This window comes from Hemicordylus capensis, chromosome 5 (genome assembly GCF_027244095.1).
Source record: "Hemicordylus capensis ecotype Gifberg chromosome 5, rHemCap1.1.pri, whole genome shotgun sequence".
Lineage (NCBI taxonomy): Eukaryota > Metazoa > Chordata > Lepidosauria > Squamata > Cordylidae > Hemicordylus > Hemicordylus capensis.
Genome location: NC_069661.1, coordinates 181,412,149 through 181,437,403, shown reverse-complemented (window position 1 = coordinate 181,437,403; position 25,255 = coordinate 181,412,149). Strand labels below are relative to the sequence as shown.

The following is a 25,255-nucleotide window of genomic DNA, read 5'->3' as shown; positions in this document are numbered from 1 at the left end:
TACTCTGAGCAAAGTTTTGCTAATGGGCAACTGTATGAAATTCTTATCCTTAAATCTGATGTCTAGAAATATGACGCACAATATGAAATATAATTCTAGGAAGCTGTTGAAAAAATGCATCTTCTAAGTTCTCTTTTCTGAAACGAAGATATAGTTTTATAACACTCATAGATTTTGTGCAAATGTTTTATCTAGGAAGTTCAACTCTGTCTTGAGCTGGAAACTGGCTAACTGCAAACTTTGCTGTAAATAATTCTAGCTGGTTTTCAGGGAAGGAGAGGAATTCAAGATAACATTCGGTCAGTCTCAACACCACTACTAATCTGAAGACATAATTTTATTTATTACATTTCTATATTGCCAGTTTCTATGAGTTATACAATAACTGCATAATGGTAATTGTCTGCCCCCTGCTGAGGAACTCCTCCCTTCACCCCACCACCCTACATAATTTACCAGACAGTTTCAAACCTGCCCCTTTTGGGAAAGGTGTTTGACCGTGTGCTGATGACCAGTGTTCCCTCTAAGGCATGGACATGTGTGCATGCACACAAGTTTTTTTTGTGTCTGCTCTGTTAATTTTAGATCCCGCTCAGATTGAATCAGGAAGGTCCCACTCTGAATATATGTGTGCGCGCACTGATACTGCTGTCCAGAACAAAACACATTCTGCAGACAGATGGGGGCAGGGAGGGAAAGAACACTGGCAGGGGAGTAACTACTATTAGGCAAGGGGAGGCGGCTGCCTGGGGGCCTCCATGCCTCGAGCGCCCCCCCAGAGGCAAGTCACATGATTATATATTGTGAAGTGTGTGTGTGTGTGTCAGCGAGGGGCCCATTTTAAAATTTTGTCTCTGGGCCCACTCCAGCCTTGTTACGCCCCTGAACACTGGTGATGACTCAACTCCAGGGATTTCTGTAGGACAGCACTTATCTGGATCCTTTTCAATCCAGCTTCTGCCCTGGCTTTGATACTGAAAGTTGTTCTTGTAGATGACCTATGCTGGGAGGAAGACATCGGAGTGTATCCCTATTGGGGACCTCTCCTGGTCAGGAGGCCCACGGATCCAGGATTGAGTTGTTTTTCAGCTCTGGATGGGGGTTGAACTTCCCCTGAATGAACAGATTTGCAGTTTGGGAGTGCTCCCGGACTCACCCTTATTCCTGGACAGCCAGGAATGAGTTTGTCCAGGTTCAGCTGGTGCACTATTTGTGACTGATGGACTTGGCTATGGCTTGCCATGCCCCTGCTACCCTTGTCTACACTATTGCAATGAGCTCTACATGGAGCTGGCTTTGAAGGCCCTTCAGAAACTTCAGCTGGTACAGAATGGGGTGACAAGAGTCCTGACAAATTCATTTGAGCACATCACACCTCTACTGTAACAGCTGTATTGGCTAGCAGTGAATTTCCGGGCACAATTAAAGGTGCTGCTTTTGACCTTTTAAAACACTTTAGTTATCTGAAAGACTGCCTTCTCCCACTTGAACCTGTCCTGATCTTCCAGCCAGGCTGTCTTCTGTATCCCACCTTCTTTTGAAGATCAACTGGTAGGAATGGGTGAATAAGCCTTTAGTAGCCCCTTCTCTCTGGAACTCTGTCACCTGAACTTCAGGTGGCATCTTCCCTGGCATTTTTTTAAAAAAATCTGAGAACACTTCTATTTCAATGGGCCTTCCCCAATACACTCGGAGTGCTATATTTTATTTTTTCTTTTCAGCTTTTTATGATGCCTTTATTGTTTGTATTGTGTTTTTATGATTGCTGCTGCCATTCTGTTTTTATTATAGCGTTCTTTTAATTTTTGTTAGCCAACTTTCAATCTGCTAAGAAGGTGGAGAATGAATTTGTAAATAAAGAAGGGCTGTTCCTATACTGAGGGCTGCAGGTGCACACCTCTTCAGCAATGGTTCTTGTCTAACTCCTGTACTACAAAAACAATTTCACTGGTTTGTTAATCCCCAGGTGCATGAGACTGGCCAATATTTGGGGAATCCTAGTTCCTGGTTGGTTACCCAAAATGACAACTATTTAAAACTGAGTGTTAACAACAAAGGTGTGTTTCACAGCTTCTTGCATTAGGCTGCAATCTTCAAAAATTCCCCTAATCACAGGACATACAGTAAGATTGCACTGCAGAACTCACCGCATAATGACTGAGTCAAGACTTGCTTACAGATTAAACTCTTGTACTTGGAGTAGTCATACTGTCAGGGACCCACAAATTTGGGCTTAAGCTTATTTATGGGTGCCATCAATCCCCTTACTTCTCTCAGATCCTTTTCTGGTATAGGGTTTGGATGAGAAGTGGGTCTTCTGTCATTTGCACTGGGATATGGAGATGGTAAGAAACAGGAGCCATCCCCGACTGCTCAGAAAAGATTCCTGCTGTTTCTCACCTTCTCAGAAATGGCAGTGGAAATGTGACCTCTGGTGAGGAGATCTGTGTGGTGGTGGGTGTCTTGCTCACCAGAGGGCTGGAGGTCCTTGTCAGTGGCAAGCTAGCAATGGATTTCTAGATATCTGGGTACTGTACACCCCAGACTGCTTGCAACAACCCTTTCTCATGCACTACCTTCCTCAGAAATATAGTAATATAGTAATATTACTTTCTCAGAAATATAGTAATTATGACTTTTTGCACTAAAGATGGCAAATTCCATGCTAGGAATTGAAAATGAATAGTCCAGTATAAGGCCCTTTGGATGCAAGTTGTTAGGAGGGCAGATTAGGTGCAGAACTGTTGTTCCCGTGTCATATTCTGGGGTTCATAAATTAATCTGGCTGGCTACTACTAAAAACAGGATACTGGTCCAGATGAAACCTTGGACTGATTCAGCAGAGCTCTTTTTATGTAAGACACCCAAGAAGACAATATCTAAGCAAACTACAGGTATGAGAGAAGATAGTAATAGTCATATGAACTAAACAATAAGCCCCAGAGCTTTACAACACAGCAGTACATTTAACTTTTAAAGGATTATACCAAATTAGAAACTTACTGTCATCAAATACCCCAGCATTAGCAAGTAGTAAAGTGATGATTTTGGGGTCTTTTTCAAGCTGCATAACATGTTTACTTTCATTTGACAGAAGAGTGCATACATTAATAGCGAAGTCCACTTCATTTGGGAGTCCAGATAAGAGAGAGAGCACCAATTTATTATAGTCATTTGGCGAATTAAAGTCCATAGATAGCCCATAACTTTGTCGAAGAAAATCTATTCATAAAGGCAAAAGTACACCATTAGTCATATTAGCATTTACAGACTCTTGGACTATTTATCCCACAGAATCCAAGAGAAATGGTATTACCACTAATTAGTTTGTCAAAATTTACCTGACACGCTGTGTTGCTGGTAATTATAGGAAGATGGAATTGCACCTATAGGAAGTTGTGGCTTTGGATTGCCTGGTTGTACCTCATCATCATCCTCTCCAAAGTGATGTACTTTTTCATACTTTTCTAGATAACTGAAATGAAGAGCAAGGGTTTTTCAGTACATACAACTCCATGCTGTATGATTACAATGCTGAGGAATCTGTAAATTGTTTTAATTTAGAAGCGCCAATGTTTTAAATTTTGAAGACTTTTAATTACATAAACTGAACACCGTCTTCCCAACAATACAATTTTGGTTTAAAAGATGTAATTATATTAAGAAAAATATAATCTATAAAAGCAGTTTACATAGTTAGCTAAACTCTATGCACTTTGCACTGCACTGCAGGTGAAATCTGATAATTTTTAAATAAAACTAAATATGTATTATAGCAGTTTTAACAGATATACTTAAAAGATAGAGAAGACAGCTACATCGCTAACAGAACTTGATAGCCAAATGCTTAACTCAGGTACCGCCATTCAATGTTAATGTCAATGGTTACAGAGCTGAACAAAATCTTTCTTTCTCACTGGCTAACCAATGCCTGATCTGACCATATGAGTAAAGTTAAAACATCCATAAGCTAAGATAGATGAGGTCTTACTACTTTTTCTCTGTAAACTACTTTGAGAACTTTTTGCTGAAAAGCAGTATAGAAATTTCCTGAATAATAACAGCAGCAACAGCAGCAGCTAAGAACAGTGCCCTACACAAAACATAAGCCCAATTCAGATAATCTTAAAACACAGTTTGGAATATCCAAAACATGCTGCAGGCTCGCACACCCCTTCTCAGGTCTTGTGCATTGATTCATTTTTGGCTGTTTCAGTGTTTTCTTTAACCATGATGACTGAACTGGACAACTGTGGTTAGTACCAAACCAAACCACTGCCAGCACATTTGAAACCATGGCTGTAACTAATTAGGTACATAGGAAGCTGCCATATACCAAGTCTGACCACTGGTCCATCTAGCTCAGTATTGTCTACACAGACTGGCAGCGGCTTCTCCAAGGTTGCAGGCCGGAGTCTCTCTCCGCCCTATCTCGGAGATGCCATGAAGGAAACTTGAAACCTTCTGCATGCAGTGCTCTTCCCAGAGCAGCCCCATCCCCTAAAGGGAAATTTCTTACAGTGTTCACATGTAGTCTCCCATTCATATGCAACCAGGGCAGACCCTGCTTAGCAAAGGAGACAACTCACGCTTGCTACCACAAGACCAGCTCTCCTCCTGGCACAACAGATCACAGTTAGAGGAAACCAAGAAATGAAAGAGTAAATTATGAGACAGGAAGAGGGAGAGTGGGTAGGGAGCAGCAAATGAGCCTGTGGCATGTTTCCGATCCTCCAATCCATGATCTAAAGCAGTGTTTCTCAACCACCAGTCCATGGACTGGTGCCGGTCCGCGAGGCATTGTGTACCGGTTCGCGAGGCATCACTAATAAAAATAACACCCCAAAAAAACCAATTTTGGGCCACCGGGAGCGCTCCTGAGTTCATTTCCAGGCAGCCCTTCCTGCTGGATAATATTAATTTCACTTCCTTGAAATGAACATTATCCAGCAGAGAGGGCTGCCTAGAAATGAGCTCCAGAGAACTGCCCGAAATTGATTTTGGGGAGGTGCCTGGGGGTGGGGGTGAGAGAGGCAACCCTTTTACTAACTGCTGGTCCAGGAACCTGCGCATGAATAATGTACTGGTCCATGATTCCAAAAACATTGAGAAACACTGATCTAAAGGATAAGAATGTGATATCTGAACAGGGCCATACATAGTCTTCACCTTTTCAATGTTTAGAAGAGAAAGTAATCTCCAAAGGAAAGATCTTGCAGAGTTTGTAGAAGAGCCATAGGCTTTTAGCCTATGCACACTTACATAGGAATAAGCCCCACTGTGCTAAAATTGGACTTACTACTAAGAAAGCAAACATTGGATCAGGCTCTTAGGATCAAAACTCTCAGCCAATTTCAGAGAACACATCAGGGGAAAAGTAACCCGGTGAGGCCTAAGGACTTTCTTTTGAGCACTTTTAATTGTGCCCAGAGGGAAGAAGGGTACCAGTACAAACTCTATAGAGTATTGGTGCATTTTGTACCAATCACAGCTTTAAATGACACCACATACAGTGCACTGCAATAGCTGTATTTTCCACCTGTAAATACTGGTTGGAAGTTAAATCCTTCAAAAATGTTTTTAAAATGGAAGAAGCAAATCTGAAATGTTTCACTGCTGAAGCAAATATATCGGAGGAACAGATAGCACTTATTTGTCACATTCATGCTATGAAGAGCTCAGAGTGATGTCTCTTGAGTGTCCAGAAAGTTTCCCATCCAGGAAGACCAGATTTGCATCATAAGTAGATCAGGCATCTTCAAAGACTTCATTGCTACAATTGATTGCATACCTGCCAACATGCCCCTATGTGCACCTGAATGGGAAAACAGGGACATGCTGTCAGGTACGTGACTGTTGTATTCTGTCTAGTAATCTTTTATGTTTTGTTATTGGGAAGTTTGTCCCAGTAAGGATCCTGTGGAGAGAGTAGGGGGTGGAGTAAGAAAGATAGGGGGAGGGGAAAGGAGAATGAGGAAAATGGAGTTGTTTCTGAATAAACTCTTAGTTAAATCTACATAAGATTGCTTTGTGTTTTTGAGGGAAGCAGCTATAAAACACTGATTTAATCTATCTGCTCAAAAGCATTACTATTTTAATAATTATTTCTACTATAGGCTACCAATGGTGTATAAGCAATGCAAAGAGATTGGTGTGTCCCTGTATCACACACACAATATATAGGAACTTTATTAATATTTAATATTCCTTTATCTTATTTTTACTTTTATATTTCTGTCCTGCAATGCCCAGGTCCTGCATGGGCACAAACTGTAGCTTTCAATATTAACAAAAATTCAAACTTTGAAGCAGCTTAAAGAAGAATTAACATAAACTAAAAACAAATTCAAAACGGGTAGCAAACAAATAAGAGACAAAAAGATATGGGTACACTTAATTAAATCTATAGCACTTGCCCCTAAGTTCCCCCAGGTTTAGTTGAATCATGTTTCCACTTATAACTGTGTAAAAAACTATGGCTTAAAAGCCATCACAAAAGGCAACAGTGCTCCCATAGTTCATCTGTAATTCAAGCACTGGATTTGGGGCTTTAAAGAGTCACACTATTACTCTTAATGAGGTTAGAAACATACAAGCAACTTGTGCAATTTCTCATAACTGGTGTAATATTATCTCTGTATGTGAGTGGTTCCAGATAAAGTCCTGCAGTTGAATTTTGTATCAGCTATTTCAGAATACATTCCGAATACAGCCCCATATAGAGTGCATATTATTACAGTGGTATCTCCTGCAGAAACCTCACTGACATAGTGGTTGGCACTCCCATTCAAAACTACAGTCATTTCAGAGTTGTGTCACAAACATTCCTGATGGAATATGCCCTTCACCTCAATCTACTGCCCACTATATTTTTGATTAGAACTTAGTTGAAGGGGATGGATTTGTGCAAACATTTTTATAAGCAGTGCCCACCTTTTAGCAATCTTAACCAGGGGTTCACTATTACCCAGAAGAGGCTCTAAAGATGGTTCCAAAACTATCCTTAAGCAATCAAAGTTACATATTTTAAAAGCTATACCCCATCCTTTAACCTATAACCAGATTATCATGGTGGCCTATAATTAAATAATGCATTATAAAATCAAGAGAATCAATTTAACTGTTCTACAGAACAGAACCACCACCACCAGCTTTGTCAACCAAAAGGCCTATGTAAATAAAGTCTTCATCTGCCAAAACGTTTCGAGCTCAAAACGGACTGTTTTAAAGCCCTTCAAATAATGTTTTGAGCTCAGAACAAAATAACCCTGCTTTGACTCAAAACATTTTGCATGTTTCAAGCATCATTTTGGTGGCCTGTTTCCCCACTGCTGATTGGTTTTCTGGCACTGGCTTCTGATTGGCTTGTATCTCCTTGCTTCTTGTCATGGGCAACTATGCCCCCATTGGCTGGGGAGAGGGAGAGGGAAGGCCAAAGGAGAGAGTTTCAAAATGCATTTAAGGGAACTGGGACTGGAGGCGGAGCCTTATGGTGTGCCTCTCTTGAAAAGGAAACATCAGGGAGAGAAAGGATCAGATAGAGAGAGTGGTGCAGCAGCAAGCAGATGGGTGGTGGTGCCTGCCCTAGCCCAGTGCAGAGAGAGACGGAGAGTGTCCTGCTGAGCTTATCTGTTTCTATATTCCCCCAGCCCACCCCAACACACACACATGCGCGCACACACACACACACACACACACACACACACACACACACACACAATTTTTTATTTGTGGTGCTAACAACTGCTTTTCTTTTCCTAATTTTAAAAAAATAATATACTAGCAGTTTTAACTGGGTGCTGCTTTGAATTTTTCTTCTTCTGTGGATTTTTTCTTCGCCTTGCTTACAGCTAGCACCAAGAGACTTTAATCACTGGGGTGCTATTTTCTTCTTTTCTTTTACCACCCCAAGCTGCACCTTTGCTGCTGCAGTGTGCCTAGATTACACTTAATTTTATTTTTTATTTTTGTAGGCAGGTGTGTTCTGGTGCCAAGCCTGCAGGCTCTCTCTGTTTGCTTCCCTGCTTGTGTTTTTTGCCACCCACCCACTTTTTCTTTTCTGATTTTTTTTGGGTGGGTTTAATTTTAAAACCCCAAGATGTCTGGGAAGGTGCGAAGCAGAGCCAGGAGCAGATTGGCAGAGAGAGGGAGGAATGATGCTGGTCATGGTGGGCGATTGCCAGAGGGGCCTACCCCCTGAGTCATCTGTATTGTGTGCAGGCCCTCCTCTCGGGTACTGCAGAGCAGCTGCAGCTGCGGTGGGGGGGGGGGAGAGGTGTTTTCCCAATCCCCATTAGCAATGCAACCCCCTGGGTCTGAGGAAAACCAAGTTCTCCACAGTTCCTGTTCCTTCTCAGCCCTGGACCAAGGGCAGTGGTTGTGGTGGTCCCCAGAAAGAACTAGCAGCCCCAGTACCACCACTGCTGAAACAGGGCAAGACAAGCTCTGAAGGCAGTATGGTGTGGGACCATTTTGTGCTCTGCCATGTTTACCTAATTCAAGCTGTCTGCATCCACTGCAGGGTAAAGGTCAGTAGTGGTGTGCACGGAACCACTGCGGCGCGGTCCAGCACTGAGGGGGGTCTACCTTTAAGGGCGGGGGGGGTAGTACTCACCCCTCCCGCCGCTCTTCCCCCTCTGGCACTGCATTTAGGATTGAAGTTTTGGGGGTGGCAGCGTTCCTCTCTGCCGCCCCTGCCCCCATCGTTGCCTGGAAGTCATGTAAATACGATCACACGTGCGCGCGTCGTGGCGCACGCGCGTCGCCACCATGCGCGCGCCGCATACGTCACATGCATGCTGTGTGTGACGTATGCAACGTGCACGCACGCACGGTGGCGGCAGGCGCGTGCACGGCGGCAACAGGCACGTGCGTGCTTGTATTTACGCAACTTCCGGGCAATGATGGGGGCAGGGGTGGCAGGGAGGAACGGTGCCGCTCCCAAAACTTCAATCATAAATGCAGTGCCGGAGGAGGAAGAGCGGCAGGAGGGGTGAGTACTACCCCCCGCCCTTGAAGGTAGACCCCCCTCAGTGCCAGACCACTGGACCGGTCCGGTTCCAAACCAGTTCGGAGGCCTCCAACATGGCCTCCGAACCGGTTCGTGCACATCCCTAAAGGTCAGCAGTGGGAAGGACCTTAAGTGTATTTTAACACTGAGGGTGTTGCTGCACCTGCAATGGCAACACACAGGGGCACCATTGCTTGCAGGAATTTGCCTGGTGTGCCCTCAACTAGTGGCAGCAAGGCAGCTGCTCCTGCTCCCAAGCAGGAGACGTTGCCTGCACTCTGGGTGCAGTTGGTGGGCAAGTGGTCTGGTTGCCTAGACCACTTATCACCCAGGCCATTGCTGGGATGATTGCTTTGGATGACAAGCCATTCCATGTGGTAGAGAACTCTGGCTTATGCCAGCTGCTCCTACTGCTTATCCTTAACTATAAAATCCCCTCATGCACCACCTTCAGCAGGTGGGTGGTGCCCTCCCTGTACTGGGTGTGCAGGGAGACCATGTTGGGACTGCTGTGTGCAGCAGTGCCTGACACCCACGTGCACTTTACTGCCAAGCTGTGGACCGGCTGGAGTGGACTGCATGCTGATTTCCTGTCTCTCACAGCACACTGGAGAGGGCAGGATAATGGGAGAACATTTGCTGCTGGTGGGATGGCCAGTCCCTCCCATGCAGCAAAACACAGGTGGGCTCTACAGCATGTGGAAGTGGTGGAGCCTGAACACACGACAGATGAAGTGTCACTGGCCATTGATCACCAAATGGAGAGATAGCTGTCCGGGCAGCCAAACCTTCGCTAAGGGTTCTTGGTGAGTGACAATGTACTTAACATAGTTAATGCAGCTGAACAGCTTCATTTTGTATCCATCCGTTGTGTGGCACACACTCTGAACCTGGCTGTGCAGGATGCGCTTGGCCTTTCTGGGGCTAAGGCCAGGTGAGGCATCCCTGCTGGAGGTGCTGAGTGCCAGTTTTCTGCTGCCATGGCTGCTCTTTTGGAGATGTACTGCAAGATAGCAGCTTACTTTCAGCGGAATGAAAAGGGTAAGCATATGCTCAAGGAGAGACTGTTTGAGCTTGGTCTACCTGAACACCTGATCCCTCAGAATGTTCTGACCTGGTGGAACCACCTTTCTCTTGCTCCAGCACCTGCAGGAGCAAGAGCTGGCCACCTATGGCTTTGAAAGGAGGTGTGGCTTGGAAGTATGAAACCTATCCACCCAGGACTGGGAACTCATTTCAGACGTTGTCTTGACACTCAAGACGTTCGTCGTTGCCACAAACAGCTTGTGTGCCCAGACAACAATGCTGTTCCAGGCTTTGCCTGCCACTCTTCTCCTCTAGAAGACAATGGGTGAGCTCCAGTCCATGCTGAAGGAATTGCCTTGGCAGGTCAGCTAAGGACTGGAGTCGGGGATCAGCACATGACATCCTTGGGTGCATCGGCAGCACGTTTTGTCCTGCCTACGTGACCCAAGCAGTAGCATAGAGAGGCCAGCACTAGCCCCGGTTCAGCCTGCCACCAGCACCCCCCAGCCACACCCCCTGCATCTGATGTCAGGAGCAGGGGGCGTGGCTGGGGCACAAGACACAGCCTCTGAGAGCAGCGACCCGGGTTCTTTGAACCTGTTTGTGCTATGGTGGCTCTGCCCCTGGACCCAAGGATGAAGAGCAAAGCGATCACCCCGACCAACTGCCCAGGTGGAGGGACTTCCTGGTTGAAGAGGTTAGGAGAGCTGAGGATAGGAGGCTGGGGCACAACCAGGAGGAGGGTGATGGAGCACCTAGTGCTAGTGCATAGTCCATTCCTAGCATCAGCATCACCACTGCTTCCCGGTTCAGAAGTGTGGTATCCTTGTCACAGCCAAGGGAGCCAGTAGTTCCACCTCAGTGTTCCACCATTGTTTATAGAGGGATACCTTGGTGCCTTGCCAGGAGGACGGGAGGAGCCCACAGAGCCCTACAGCAGTGCTTAACAGTGGGCTCTGCAGTACCTGCAAGAGCTGGTGGCAGGTTGGGAAATGGAGCCGATCCAGTTTTGGGCAATGCATCGACAAGTCTGGCTGGACTTGACAACAGTTGCCAGATAGTTCCTTTCACGTCTGCCACGCAGCATCCAGAGCGAAAGTTCTCCATGGCTCGGGATGCGGAGACACCCCCATCACTCATGCCTGGATGCTGACTTGGTGGAGCAGCTAGTCTTCCTGAAGGCCAAACTCCCCCTGCTAGGCTATCTAGAACTGTCCATGGAGGATGAGTGACTCATGGTCACCCACACCCACTGGAAAACCACTGGCAGCAAACCCCACTTTGGCCAGCCCCAAAACCAGATGTGTCACAATCTGCCTGTTAGTGCTGCTAACACATACAAGCACACATACCACCACCAAGGCCAATGATGAGATGATGGGCTGTGCCCTGACCCATGTGTCAGGCTGTCAGTCAGGGCCCAGCACCAACCTGAGGCCATGGTGTTATCCAGACACAGGCAGACAGCATTGTAGTGTGGGATATACATACTCTGGAGAAGAAGAGAAGAAAGAAGAATTCTTCTCATGGTAAGAGCCTAGAAGATTTGTGTCTCATCAGACCACTGGTCCATCTAGCTCAGTATTGTCTCCACCAGGCCATGGCTACACTGTCCTCCTGGCTCTTTCTGGTAGGCTGGATGGAAGGAAGGTTGGTTTGATTTTTGGTGGTTTGTGGTTTTCTTGTCAACAATGAGCAGAGTTACCTTTAATTTTTTTCAGCAGTGAGTGGAATGAGGTTTGTTCTGGGTGGCAGTACCAAGGTAGTGGGTGCACATATGCCATATTATGTGCCACTAAACATACAACACAGACACACAAATATGGAAGGAAAGAAGTGTATTTTACAATTCTATTCTATTTAAAAAATTAGAATATAAAATAATATTTATTCTATTTATAAAATTGGATTTAGCTTTATAGTGCCAAACTAAGTGTGCTAACTTTGGGATTGAATTTATTCTGTATGAGCTTTTCTGAAAGTAGCGTCTTCTTTATATGCTGATTGGTTTTGACCTATCTTGGCAGAACCATACCATACTGGGTTACGCTCCTGCTTGCTCTTCTCTATTATCTTCTCTGCCACTTATCAAAATTTGATAGTTCTCGGGGAATAGTGCTAGATTCCCTCAGTAGACAAGATCTGGAATAACTGGATCACATGCAGAACAAAAGCCTTCAATTAATTAACTAGGAAATATACCAGTTAATCTGCTGAGAATTATTATTGTTCTCAGCAGGTTTTTAACACACAATGATCTCAATAATAGTTAAAATATGATATTCAGAAATTTTCTGAAAAAGAAAAAGACTATTAAAGACTCATATTTAAGTAATGAAAACAGCTATAATTATATTTCCTAGTTAATTAACTGAAAGTTTTTGTGGGTAACGCCAACTATGGTTATGGTATGCTCTAATGGTTATGGTATGCTCTCAGGAGAAGCAGGAATTTACAGTTCTATTTGCCATGCATGCCATGGCAAATGTCCCCTCCCCACCGGCTAGCATTAAAAGCTCTAGCGCTTCTTCTGAGCTTGGAGCTACACAGGGGATGAGGTGGTATTCCCTCAGTTGTGCTCATTTCTGAAGTTTTCCAAATTCATTTTGTGCTTCTGAGGCTTGGATAAGTCCCAGCCTCTCTCTAAAGCATGGAGGTAGAAATAACGGCCGACATGACAGCCAATGCTTGGGACCCTCCAGGGCTGCTATGCAACTTAAAAGGCAGTTCCAAGGCCAACAGTGTAGTGATGGAGATGCTACAGCATGACTGATGCACCACTGACCAAATTAGTTTAAAGTCATTCTGCAGCAGCCCCATCACTACACCATTGGGGCTGCCTTTTAAGTTGAGCAGCAGTCCTGGTAGGTCCCTATCACTGAAAAAGTACTGCCTGTCATGTCGAGTGCAGCATGACTTCAGGAATGATCCTCCCAGCCCTCCCCAATTTCAAGTTCAGGACTGGAGCTGGAGCTTGCCTGTATCCAACTGCACTCACCAGGCACCCAAAGCACCTGAGAATTGTCTCATAAATAAGCTTCTGAAAGTCCAGCTCAAGAGAAGGAGGGGCTTCCCTATGTTGCTTTGTGCTTTCGAGGCACAATTATCTCAGAGGTACAGCACAACTACAGGGATCATCCCTCACCCCAACAGCTCTAGAGAAAGGCAGGGACTCTTCCACATTCCACTCTGCTTTTAGGCACTTTCAGTGGTGCAGCTTGACAGAGACAAGCTCCAGCCCTCCTCCTGAGCTTGGAGCTGGTGAAGTGGGCAGGGGTTGCCACTGACTTTGTACTGTGTTTCAGAGGTGCAGCACAAGGTCAGGGACAAAACACCATGCCTTATGGGAGGGTTTTGCAACCACCAATTTTGAGATAACCTCCAACATTTCCAAACCTCAAAGAAGAGGGGATGGAAAGTTTGCCCGAAGGAGGAGGGATGGAATATGTGATTCAATGGCCTGTAACCAAACCCTTAAGCATGGTTTAAGAGGCAAATATTTCATTCAAACTTTTGAATGTGCAAATGTAAAGAGAATAAATTAAATATAATCACAAGCAATCATTCCATAGCTCAAATGTTTAGGGATTTAGTTAGTGTTCTATATAATATAATATATTGTGTGTTTTGAAGAGTTTGTTTGTGGATTTGTTTGTGCAGAATGAAGTCAAGTGATTATTTACAGATACCAAATTTTGCATAAACAATCCTGTCACTTAAATTAACTGAATGCACTACTTTTTATACCAGAGTATATTGGGGAAAGGTTTACATAATTAGAAGAAATTCTTAATAAAATAATCATTGTTCTCAACAGATTTTTAACACTCGATAATCAGATCAATAATTCAAAAATGACATCATGCCCCAAGAGAAGCAGAAATTGAATCTGTCTCAGATTCAAGTTTACTATGCATGTTAGTTATTCAATAAAAAGGAATAATGTTTGAATTTGAAATCCTACTAGGGATGTGCACAGAGCTGTTCATTCTAGGAGTGCCAAACCAGTTCCGCGGACCAGCATTCTAGCACGTTCGAAGATGGGGGGTGGATAAGTTTAAAACTGTTGTTCTACTCTGCTTTTACAGATACATTAATTAAAAAATTATATTACTGATAATTAATTTCTTGAACTTTCCTATAAACGTAACCTATGCAAAATGACTTTGCCTGGTCAACAACGGACCTCACCTAGACCTCAATAATTTCCCCCGTAAAACACAAGACAGCCTTTATGATAAAATAATCTACTACATATAACTCTTTACTTTTTTTTTAAGGGATAATATGAAAAAGGACATGCATCTGATACACAGATATGCGGCTCCTAAATTCTTCCTGCTTGTATAAGACACTAGATTACAGTGGAAGTAGTTACCCATTTATGTAGTGGCATTAAGAACAGTGTATTTTAACTGCTTGGCTTAGCATCAGTATTGATATCCCTGAAGATCTGCTCTCTCAATGAATCAGAAGCTACAAGACTACTGAATTTTGTCTTGGCAAGTGATGTCTGAGCAAAATTCTCATTTCCCCCTATGCTATAGCACAGCTAGATTCCTATTTTTTCTTGAGTTTAGCACTGTCAACACTAATTGTTGTTACCTAATCAGGCCTGTGCAGTGCACTCCTATGAAATATACACTCAGAAATTAACTTCCACTGTATTCAATAAGAGAACACACAGGGACTGTGATCTTATAATCACAGCAACTCTGGTAAAAGAGTCAGTATTGCTGAGCCCCATGGAACTGGTTGTAAGGATGTACATGTCCCAGGCAATCCTGTTTAAACTGCATTAAGCCACTTCATCCTGGTTATCGATCCTGATTAAATGTAATTTAACTATTAACCAGGATTGCCTGGGAAATCTGCATTCTCACAACCAGGATGAGGCTGAGCAATTCTGGTTAACTCTTTAACTAGGATCACCAGATTGTGAGAATGCAGCCAGGGTTTATTCCCTACAAAGCGTGTTTAAGAACCCATGGTTAAAGCAGTCAATTAAATTTAAATACATTTGCATCCTTCCAAAACCTGAACACAGAGATACCTTACATATCTTGCAATTTATTTATTTTTAAAGTTACTACTTTTCTATTAGAAAGGCTGTTTTTAATATTTTACTTTCATTCCCTGTTACAGGGATAATACAAATACTTTTTAAAGGTTGGTGGCGCTTTTTTGGGGGGTGTTTTATGGTTTCCCCCCCCCATTTAACTGATTTTACTGATTGATTGATTGATTGATTTTTGTATATCGCACTTCCAAAATGGCTTAGGGAGGTTTACAATTAAAACAAATCACTAAAACAGTAAAGAGCTAAAACAAATTAAAAAACAATATAACAAATTGAAAACATTTTAAAACAACAAATAAAATCCCAAAATCGGGTTTTTAATTTTAAAATAAACCAGATATTAAAACCCCCAAAATTTAGGAAGCTGAAAAGATGGGTTTTCAGGTGTTTTTTGAAAATTGCCAGAGATGGGGAGGATCGTATCTCATCAGGGAGCGCATTCCACAATCTCGGGGCAGCAACCAAGAACGCCCATCTTTGTGTAGCCACCAAACGAGTTGGTGGTAACTGGAGACGAACCTCCCCAGATGACCTCAATGGGCGGTGGGGCTCATAATGAAGAAGACGCTCTCTTAGATACCCAGGGCCTAAGCCGTTTAGGGCTTTGTAAGTTATAATTAGCACTTTGTATTTTGTCCGGAAACCTATTAGCAGCCAGTGTAACTCCATCAGTAAAGGAGTAACATGGTCTCTCCGAGATGACCCAGAGACCAACCTGGCTGCCGCATTCTGAACCAACTGAAGTTTCCGGACTATGTACAAAGGCAGCCCCACATAGAGTGCATTACAAAAGTCAAGTCTGGTAGTTACCAACAGATGTACCACAGTTCTGAGGTCATTGATCTTGAGAAACAGGCGCAGCTGGCGTATCAGCCGAAGCTGATAGAAAGCATCCCTGGCCACCTCCTCAACCTGAGAATCCAGAAGTACTCCCAGACTGTGAACCTGTTCCTTTTGGTGAAGTGTGACCCTATCTAGAACAGGCAGATCAAAATCGTCTCTAGAGTTCTGATCCCACACAATAAGTACCTCCGTCTTATCTGGATTCAGCTTCAGTTTATTCTCCCTCATCTAGCCCATTACTGCTTCCAGGAAGGCATTTAGGGAGGATATGCCAGCTCCTGAAGAAGTTGACATGGAGAAGTAGATTTGGGCGTCATCAGCGTGCTGGTAACATCCAGCTCCAAATCCCCTGATGATCTCTCCCAGCGGTTTCATGTAGATGTTAAAAAGCATTAGAGAAAGTACAGAGCCTTGAGGGACACCATACTTAAGCCCAGATTTTGAAGAGCAATAGTCTCCAATTGACACCATCTGGAATCTATCTGAGAGGTAGGAGCGGAACCACTGTAAAACAGTGCCTCCCACCCCCCAGTGCCTCCCACCCCCCAGCACCCTCAGACGTTCCAGAAGGATACTATGGTCGATAGTATCGAAAGCCGCTGAGAGATCCAAAAGGACCAACAGAGTCATACTTCCTCTGTCAATTGCCAATTGGAGATCATCCACCAGGCTGACCAAAGCAGTCCACCAGGCTGACCAAAGCAGTCTCCACTGCATAGCCCGCCCAAAAACCAGTTTGAAATGGGTCTAGATAATCAGTTTCCTGCAAGACTGTCTGGAGCTGAGAGGCCACCACCCTCTCAATTACCTTGCCCAGCCATGGGAGGTTGGAAACAGGCCTATAATTGCTAAACTCTGAGGGATCTAATACAGACTTCTTTAGAAGAGGTCTAATGATTGCCTCCATAAGACAAGGAGGCATCCTGCCCTCCCTCAGAGAAGCATTTATGATTTCCACCAGGCTGTTTACAACAACCTCCCTGCTAGATCAATCAAACATGTTGCACAAGGGTCAAGAGAACAAGTGGTAGGCCTCACCACTCCAAGCAGCTTGTCCACATCCTCAGGAATCACAAAATGAAACCTATCCAGTCGAATCACATAAGAGGAGTCGTTGGGCACCTCCAGCTCAGACATCAAATTAATTGTGGAGTCTCCATCTAGGTTGGCCCGAATCCGAGAGATTTTATCTGCAAAAAACTCTTTAAACACATCACAGCGGGTAACTGATGACTCCAAATTCTGGTTCAAGGGAGGGGGGGCAGATACTAATCCCCTCACAACCCTGAACAACTCCACTGGACGTGAATTCGTAGAAGCAATACGGGCAGAAAAGAACAGCCTTTTTGCCACACATATTGCCTGAGCATAGATCTTTAGATGTGCTCTATGTCGCAATCTCTCAGATTCGAATAGAGTCTTCCTCCACGTGTGCTCCAGTCGCCTACCTTGCTGCTTCAGCCCCCGCAGATCTTCCGTATACCAAGGGGCCAATTTTGAAGCAGGTCAGAGGGGACGCTTGGGAGCAATCGTGTCTACTGCCCTGGTGAGCAAGTTGTTCTAATTCTCAACCAGGGCATCAACAGGATCACCAGCAAAGCCAACATTAAATCCCTCCAAGTCTTCTTGGAACCTTAATGGATCCAATAACATCTTCGGGTGGATCATTCTAATGGGCCCCTCACTCCTGCAGAGGTGGGAAGAGGTCGTAAGTCCAACCTTAACCAGATGGTGGTCCGTCCATGACAATGGGGAAATCACAGGAATCACCACCCACAGAACACCACCCTGATCAGAGTAAAATACCAAATCAAGAATGTGACCTGCAATATGCGTCAGTCCAGAGACCACTTGGGATAGGCCCATAGTTGTCATGGCTGCTATGAACTCCCGAGTTACCCCGGACAGATTGGTCCTGAAATGAACATTGAAGTCCCCCAGCACCAAGAGTCTGGGAGACTCCAACGCAAGTTCTGCGACCAGGTCTGTGAGCTCAGTAAGGGATTCCACTTGGCAGCGGGGTGATCGGTACACCAACAGAAGTCCCAATCTACCCCTGGTCCCCAAACTCAAGTACACACATTCAATATGGTCTGATACCCTGACAGGGACCCTGGTAAGGGAGAGGTTATCCTTATAGACCACAGCCACCCCATCTCCCTGCCCACATCCCCTCACCTGCTCCTCTATGGAATATCCTGGAGAGAGAAGCTGGGACCAAACTGGATCACTAGCCTTCCCCAACCAAGTCTCGGTAATACATACCAGGTCGGCCCCTTCCTCCATGATCAAATCCATGATTTTAAGGTTTGATATCTTATTTTTATAAAATTTTATTGTATTTTAACTTTAGTAAACTGCTTGGGGATGCATTATGAAAGGCGGTATAAAATTGAACAACAAAACAAACAAACAGTAGAAAAAAGTACATAGGAAGCTGCCTTATACTGAATTATACCACTGGTCTATCTAGCTCAGTATTGTTTACACTTCCCAGTCCCACCTGGAGATGCCAGGGATTTAACTTGGGACATTCTACATGTAAAACACCCTCAAAAATTAGCAAGTGTGCTTTTAAATTAATATTGGCCTGCAGCAATTAATAAATAAGCTGGCTAATTCACAATTAAAGCCTGCAGTTAGAAGTAAAGTTTACAGGAACATACATTTTTTTAAAAAAGACAGTCTGAATGACTTTCGAGAACATGACGCAGACATGTTATACAGGCACAGTAATGTCTATATAGTTAAGATGAGCTGTAAAAACTATTCTACCATTACAAATCCTGAATATTCCATTAGCCATAAAATTGAAACTATTAATACAAGTCATCTTGGCATAGAACAACTAACTAACAAGCAAAACATTCTTTCCAAATTTCATGCGGATCCACTGAGAAATGAGTGAAATGCAGCAGTTTGCAAATTGATCCATAAGAAACTTATTTCACTTACTGGCAACCTATATTTGGCTATATCCTTTTCTCTTTCCCCCACTTGATCTTTTAAATGTGTCCAACAACTCAGATCCATAGTGTATGCAGGTCTTGGGCCGAAATAAACAATACATACATACATACATAGTGGAACTGTTTTTGGGGTTTTAAATTTATTTTGAACTAAACCGATTCATTACTTCTCAAGATATTGACCTCTGAAGTCTCAGTTAAAACAAGGTAATCAACTCCTTGCACAACATCACAGTACTTTTCAAAAGACCTCACTGACACATCCAGTAGCAACCTTTTCCCTCAATAAAGATGGCGGCTGCCCATCTTTCTGCTTGGCTGCGCAGCTCAACTGAGCCACCATAGCAAGCTGAGTGGTGGGTCTAACTTGACGTTCATTCAGAGCAGTGACTGTTGGTTTGCTGAGCCTCTTTTTCGTCTGCAGCAGCTGCCTAACAGTACAGGCCTTTGCATATTTACTCCAGAGTAAGTCATATCATTAACAGGGGAGAGGGAGTGATGGAAAGATATCTTTTAAAACAGGGGAAATTATAGAAAAAACTTGCGGGGGTTGGTGGGGGGAGGGAGATAACAGAATAAGTCTTGTAAAAAAAAAGACTGAGAATAAGGAAAGGGGTGGCATTTTTTTTAAATGTCTGTGGCGGCAGGGGAATGAAAAGGTCAATTAAAGGGTAAGGCGAATAATGGAACAACTCCTGTTAAAGAGGGGATGAATACCCACCCCCCAACTCTCTCTGCTCATATAACTCTGACATTATCCACAAGCATTACGCAGGGGCTGGGATCTGTTAGTATATATTTTTTAAAAGAATGCCAAGAACCTGTCCCCCATCCAACTCTGTGGACAGTACAGTGAGAAAGAGATAATCATTAAGCAGGAACATGCTTTTAAAAGAGTTGCAGCCTCACAATCCTTCTTCCTTCTTCCATTCAAGTCGATGGCCAAGAAAGTCCATGAATTATCACAAGTCTGAATCAAGGAGAGTGAAAGGTTTCCTAGAGGAATGATAGATGAAGCTATTGCCACACTAAAGGCAAACTATGGATTCGTGGAACGTAATCTGAAAAGCCATCAAAATATACAAGACTGAATGAAATTTTTAGTGCTTACATAGCACACAAGTTAAGGCAACCATCTTAAACTGCAATTTCCATGCTCTGGGGACAGCAGTGAAAATTGTAAGCATACTAACTCTATTATTAATTATTAACTCTATTATTAATTATTATTTATTTATTTATTTATTTATTTTATCTCTATACTGCCATTCCAAAAATGGCTCAGGGTGATTTACACAAAGAAATAATAAATAAATAAGATGGATCCTTGTCCCCAAAGGTCTCATAATCTAAAAGGAACATGACACCAGCAACAGTCACTGGAGATACTGTGCTGGGGGTGGATAGGGCCAGTTACTCTCCCCCTGCTAAATAAAGAGAATCACCACGTTAAAAGGTGCCTCTTTGCCAAGTTAGCAGGGGTATTAAACAAAGTCTTTTGAAATTTTAATAAATAAGAAATGCTGCCTAACAATGTATGACATAATGTATCATCGATGTTTGAGTCTTTAACATCATATATAAGTATTGTAGTAATCCCTTACTGGTGTCTTGCTCTATAATTTTCTGGTAGCACATAAAAAGCCTGCTCAAACATCACTAGCTCAGCAAAATTCTTAAAATAAAAGCAGAAGTACGGTATGGGCACAAATCTTGATTCAAACAGCAATTCGCAGCACAGCCCAGGCACCTCTAAGAAGGAAGAAAGCAGCTCCATACCTCCTCCTCTGCTCGCTGCAGCTTCCTATTTTGGCAGCACACCACCACCACCACCCCCTGCCCCAGCTACTGTTACATGACTGGCAGCACGGACATGGCCAGAAATGCATGGAGGTCATTTGCATGCCGCCAGCATGCAAGGGCAGCTGGGGGAGAGCGCCACTGGTGTACGATAGCTGCTGGGAGGTGCACCGCCGAAGCAGGAACTTGCGGCATGCAGAGGAGGAGCAGGTATGGGGCTGCTCTCCTCACTTTTAGAGGCTGTGCTGCGAATTGCTGTTCAAATCGCAATTCATGCACATCCTTAATATTTCATGCCAGTTGTTTTCTTTAGCAATTCTTTATAAAATTATGCTCATTACTATTCTCCATGCCAAGTTTACAAACCCGGGAGGGGGTATGTTGAAGTCTCAGAGGATATGCAGAGACTCCCAAGCTGCATGCTGCATCATTAGCTCCTGATCAGAGGACTCATCTTGCAAGCTGAGACAACATGTTCTCCCCAGGAGGGGAAGGAGAGAGCCCGAGTGTCAGAAAGCATCCCTCTCTCTTTCTGTCCTGGTACTGACTGGCTACATGCTCAGTCTAAGCGCATCCCTGCCTCAGCCTCAGCTTCCACTCATGGAACACCCTTTGTCCAGTTAGGAGAACTCCTCTCTTCCCCATCACACTCCTAACCCCATTCCAACCCCTTCCAGAGGGTTCCTTGATCCAGGGAACTGGTCTAGGTAAAAGGGAACAAAAGTTGTCTTCCACAAATTTACATGGACTTCTTTGGATACAAACGTTAATAGCTAGTTGGCACTGTTCATTATAATTTCTACAAAGGAACATGTTACACTCAACCTGATTAAGCCAGAACAATTAATTGACTGCTACAACCAAGTTGATGCAAATTTATATAGCTTATCCAAGTAAAAGAATTTTGCTTTTCCTGGTGTAGATTTTTTAAAAAGTAAATAAAACACATAGTTCCATTTATAATTGTCTTGCAGAAAACAGGGCACAGCAAAAATGACCTCTGAACATCTTGCAGAATTCTATATATAACATGAGGTGCAATAAAGGACTCCCATTTTAAGAACAGTACAATCCAGGGTTTTATAATTTTAGGCTTGTAAACAAAAATTAAACTTTAATTTAACACTGATGCTATTAAAGACATACAAGCCACAACACAACCTTTCCTATAAATTTCAGCTGTTAATTCTCAAAGTTTCTAAAACATCTGTGCCCCAAGTACAGACAAATTTCCATACTTTATAGCACTGGTGTAATTAAGGCTGAAAAGATGTATGTATAAAGCGGGGTTATTGTTATTTTTAGGATGGATGTATCCTAGCAGTCCTGCTAGCTGTCCAATGCAAGCATTACTAATCAAAATAATACTGCATCTGTTTAATTTAATATTTTTAAAAGTATGGCTTCAATGACAGGCAGCCAAAAGACATATGCATCTCTGCTACTAGGTATAATGCTGAGGTGAGGAAATGTCTTGGCTCAAATTAGTACTCTTGCAGGAGAAATGCAGGGATGGGAGAGAGTTGCATTAGCACATGGGAGAGCTGAAGCTGCTAATCAAGTCCCACAGTGTTGAATTAGGCGGTGCCATCCGGGCTGCCTGATGCCAACACCAAATGGATGAGCAGCATCTGTGACACAGAGACTTGGTGGCAAGCCATGGGGATTTGCCCCGCATCACAGCAGCCCCTCTGACAGTTAGGTTTCTGAGTAGGACTGTAAGGTCTTTTCTCCAAGCAAGGAACTGTAGTATCTTAAATGACTGAAAACTTAAAGAGTTCAACAGCAACTGGGAAATCTAGCTGAGTAAATTACACTGAAGTACTGTACCGTTATTTGTCGGATTTACAAAGATTAGTGGAATGGGTGTGTGAGCGCAAAAGACAGAAATGCAATCTCTAGTTTCTTCACAGACCTCTAAGCTGGCATGAAGCATATGGGGCCAGGAGAGTCAGAATGTAAATGAGTCAGATTCTTGCACTATGAGCAGAAAATGTGTGTGCACGCGCACACGTGCATACAGGGGAACACTTGTAAACATTAAGCAGCACTCAAAATGTAAAGTGTTATCAACAGAAGTTTAATTAATATATCTTTGAATTGAATACAAAAAGCACGCCTAATGATGTCATTCTTTACATCTGATAACACAGACAATAAAACTAATAAATGAAAAAAAAAATTCCAACATCAGCTCCACTTGACCAGATTTGGGAGGATTTGCCAGTTTTTACTGGCTTATCAATAGTGTTGCACAAATCACTTCAATTTCAACTCTCAATTTTTTTTACTGAGCTGAATGTATTTTAAGTTACTTAAGTTTCTTTTTATACTTTCACAAAGTAAAATAACCAGCAATTTCTTTGATCTGATCAATGCGAATAAGTTGAACAAGATGTCTAGTACTTAGAAAAGGCTGCTCTCTACTGGAAAACTTGCAAAACTGCTACATCATCTACTTTACAAGAGTACAATTTGTGTTAAAAAGAAAAAACCCTCAAGCAAAAAAAAAAAAGAAAAAAAAGCACAAAACACATGCAAGGTGATTTTTCAACTAATATGATTCCCTAGGCACAGTTGTCAGGAAAGAAATGTTTCTCTTTGAATTACAGTTGTGATTGTCATGTTTTTGGCTTCCTTTCCTCACTTAAATGAACTAACCAGGTGTAGCAAAAGTAAGGCAGAGTTTTTATTCTGTTCCTAAACTTGACATACAATTACCTCCAATCTAGGAAAGGCATGTTTCCTAAGACTTTTGAGGCATGGAGGGAAAAATCTAAAAGGCAAATATTGAACACATTTAACATTCTCAGTTAAATAAAGAACTAAAAAGCAATGTTACTATTAGGTGTGGACTATACTTTGTTGAGGGAGTGGCAGGAATGCAGACCTCTTTCTTTCTGCACCAGACTTTACAATCACTATAAGCTCACGTAGACTATACACATGCAAGCCAACTGGCAAGTCAGACTTTCTGTAGCTGCTCCACTGCAGGAGCCAATTTCTGAAGGTTTTGAGAAGAGAAGGATATTGGTGTAGCAGACCACACAGCGCTGTTAGTTAGGAACTTGCATGATCCCCATGCCAAACCTAAATTCCAGAACAAAGGGCAACAGATGACTATAGAATACAGTCCATATAAAAGGGTCTTTCTCTGTGGTCGCCAGGAATAGACACCAACTCGATGGCACAACTCTACCTTTACTTTAATCAATACACAGTTGCTTTCTAGTGCCTGTGCGAATTATGCTATGGGGTTTAATACAGATATATGCCCATTTAGGCAAATATGAACAATAGTGTACATGTTTAAAATAATTTTTTTTTACATCACTTACTCAGGGATGTAGCAATAGAGCAAGGGAGGACAACTGTCCCCAGGATCACAGGGTCTGGGGGCCCCCAAGGCCCCTGCAGCCTGCCCTGCTCTCCTTCCCAGTCTGGTCCCAGCACAGCTGAGAGCCGACCTTTTTGTGCAGCACAAAAAGCTCCCTCCTACAAAAAGCTCCCTCCCTGCTACAGCTCCTTCCATTTCTGCCTCTCAGCTGCTTGGCAGGTGGGCAGGGCTTCCAGAGAGGCCTCTCCTGCTGGCCTTGCTGAAGCCTGAACGCCAGTGCTGCCTGCCTGCCTGATTCAGTCAGCAAGGAAGCAAGGAGGCTGAGCGGCCAGCACTGGCTTGCCTTTGCCCACCACAGTTCTCTGCAGACACTCTGCCCAGCCCATTCCAGCCCAGCCTTTGCCTGCTTAGCAATGTAGGTATAATCTAATTTCCTTTCTGTGGTCATCCCGCCCCCCTCGGATATTTATGGATTGGCTTGCCATAGGGCTTTGATATGGCAGGGAGAGATAGGGCAGATTGAGAAGACTCTGAATATTTAATTTGAAACTGATTGGGGAATTTGTTGGTTTTTAATATCTTTATATATAATTATCTAAGACATACCCGCCACTAATCCCATGTGTGGCTACTCTTACGATAGTTTGTAAGTGAGCTGCCAGGAGGGGGAGAGGGAAGCGGCGGCCGACAGAGAAAATGGCTGTGGCAGGGGAAAGAAAACAGCGGCGGCCGGGGTTGGAAGAAAACAGTGGCGGCCGGGGCGAGAAAATGGTGGTGGCAGCCGAGGGGGCTGAGGATGGGGGGAGAGCCGAGAGGGAGAGGGGAAGGAGGAGGGAGAACTAGAGGCACAGATGCTCTGTGCCTGGGCCAGCTAGTATTTTTTTTTTTTTTAAAGAAAACACATCCAAAAAAGTCCTATGAGTGGCTTGTTTCATGGCAGAAAATTACAAAGTGTCTGGAACTGAACTCCCCACACCCCATAGACCATAATTCCACCCTCACATGGAAGAATCTACCTTTCCCTGCATTAAAAAGGGTAAAACACCCACCTTTCTGCCCCAGTCTTTAGATCACCTGGAATGACTTGGCATTGGGTTTTGGTATTGAGCAGAGATGTAGGATAGGGTAAGGTAGGAGGAATATGTATATTTAAATTGAAGTGGATTGGACAAATTGTTGGTTTTTAACAT

General features: G+C 43.5%; 1 protein-coding gene across 9 annotated transcripts in view; it reads right to left on the bottom strand.

Moving 5' to 3' along the window:
- ARID2 (AT-rich interaction domain 2) overlaps positions 1–25,255 on the bottom strand; it is a 167,519-nt gene that overhangs the window by 54,279 nt on the left and 87,985 nt on the right. For all 9 annotated transcript variants that reach the window (XM_053256470.1, XM_053256473.1, XM_053256469.1 and 6 more), the window contains 2 exons: positions 3,342–3,475; positions 3,004–3,222 (listed from right to left, as the gene is read on the bottom strand). In XM_053256470.1, coding sequence (XP_053112445.1) covers positions 3,004–3,222; positions 3,342–3,475 — 353 coding nt within the window. The remainder of the gene's footprint in view (positions 1–3,003; positions 3,223–3,341; positions 3,476–25,255) is intronic.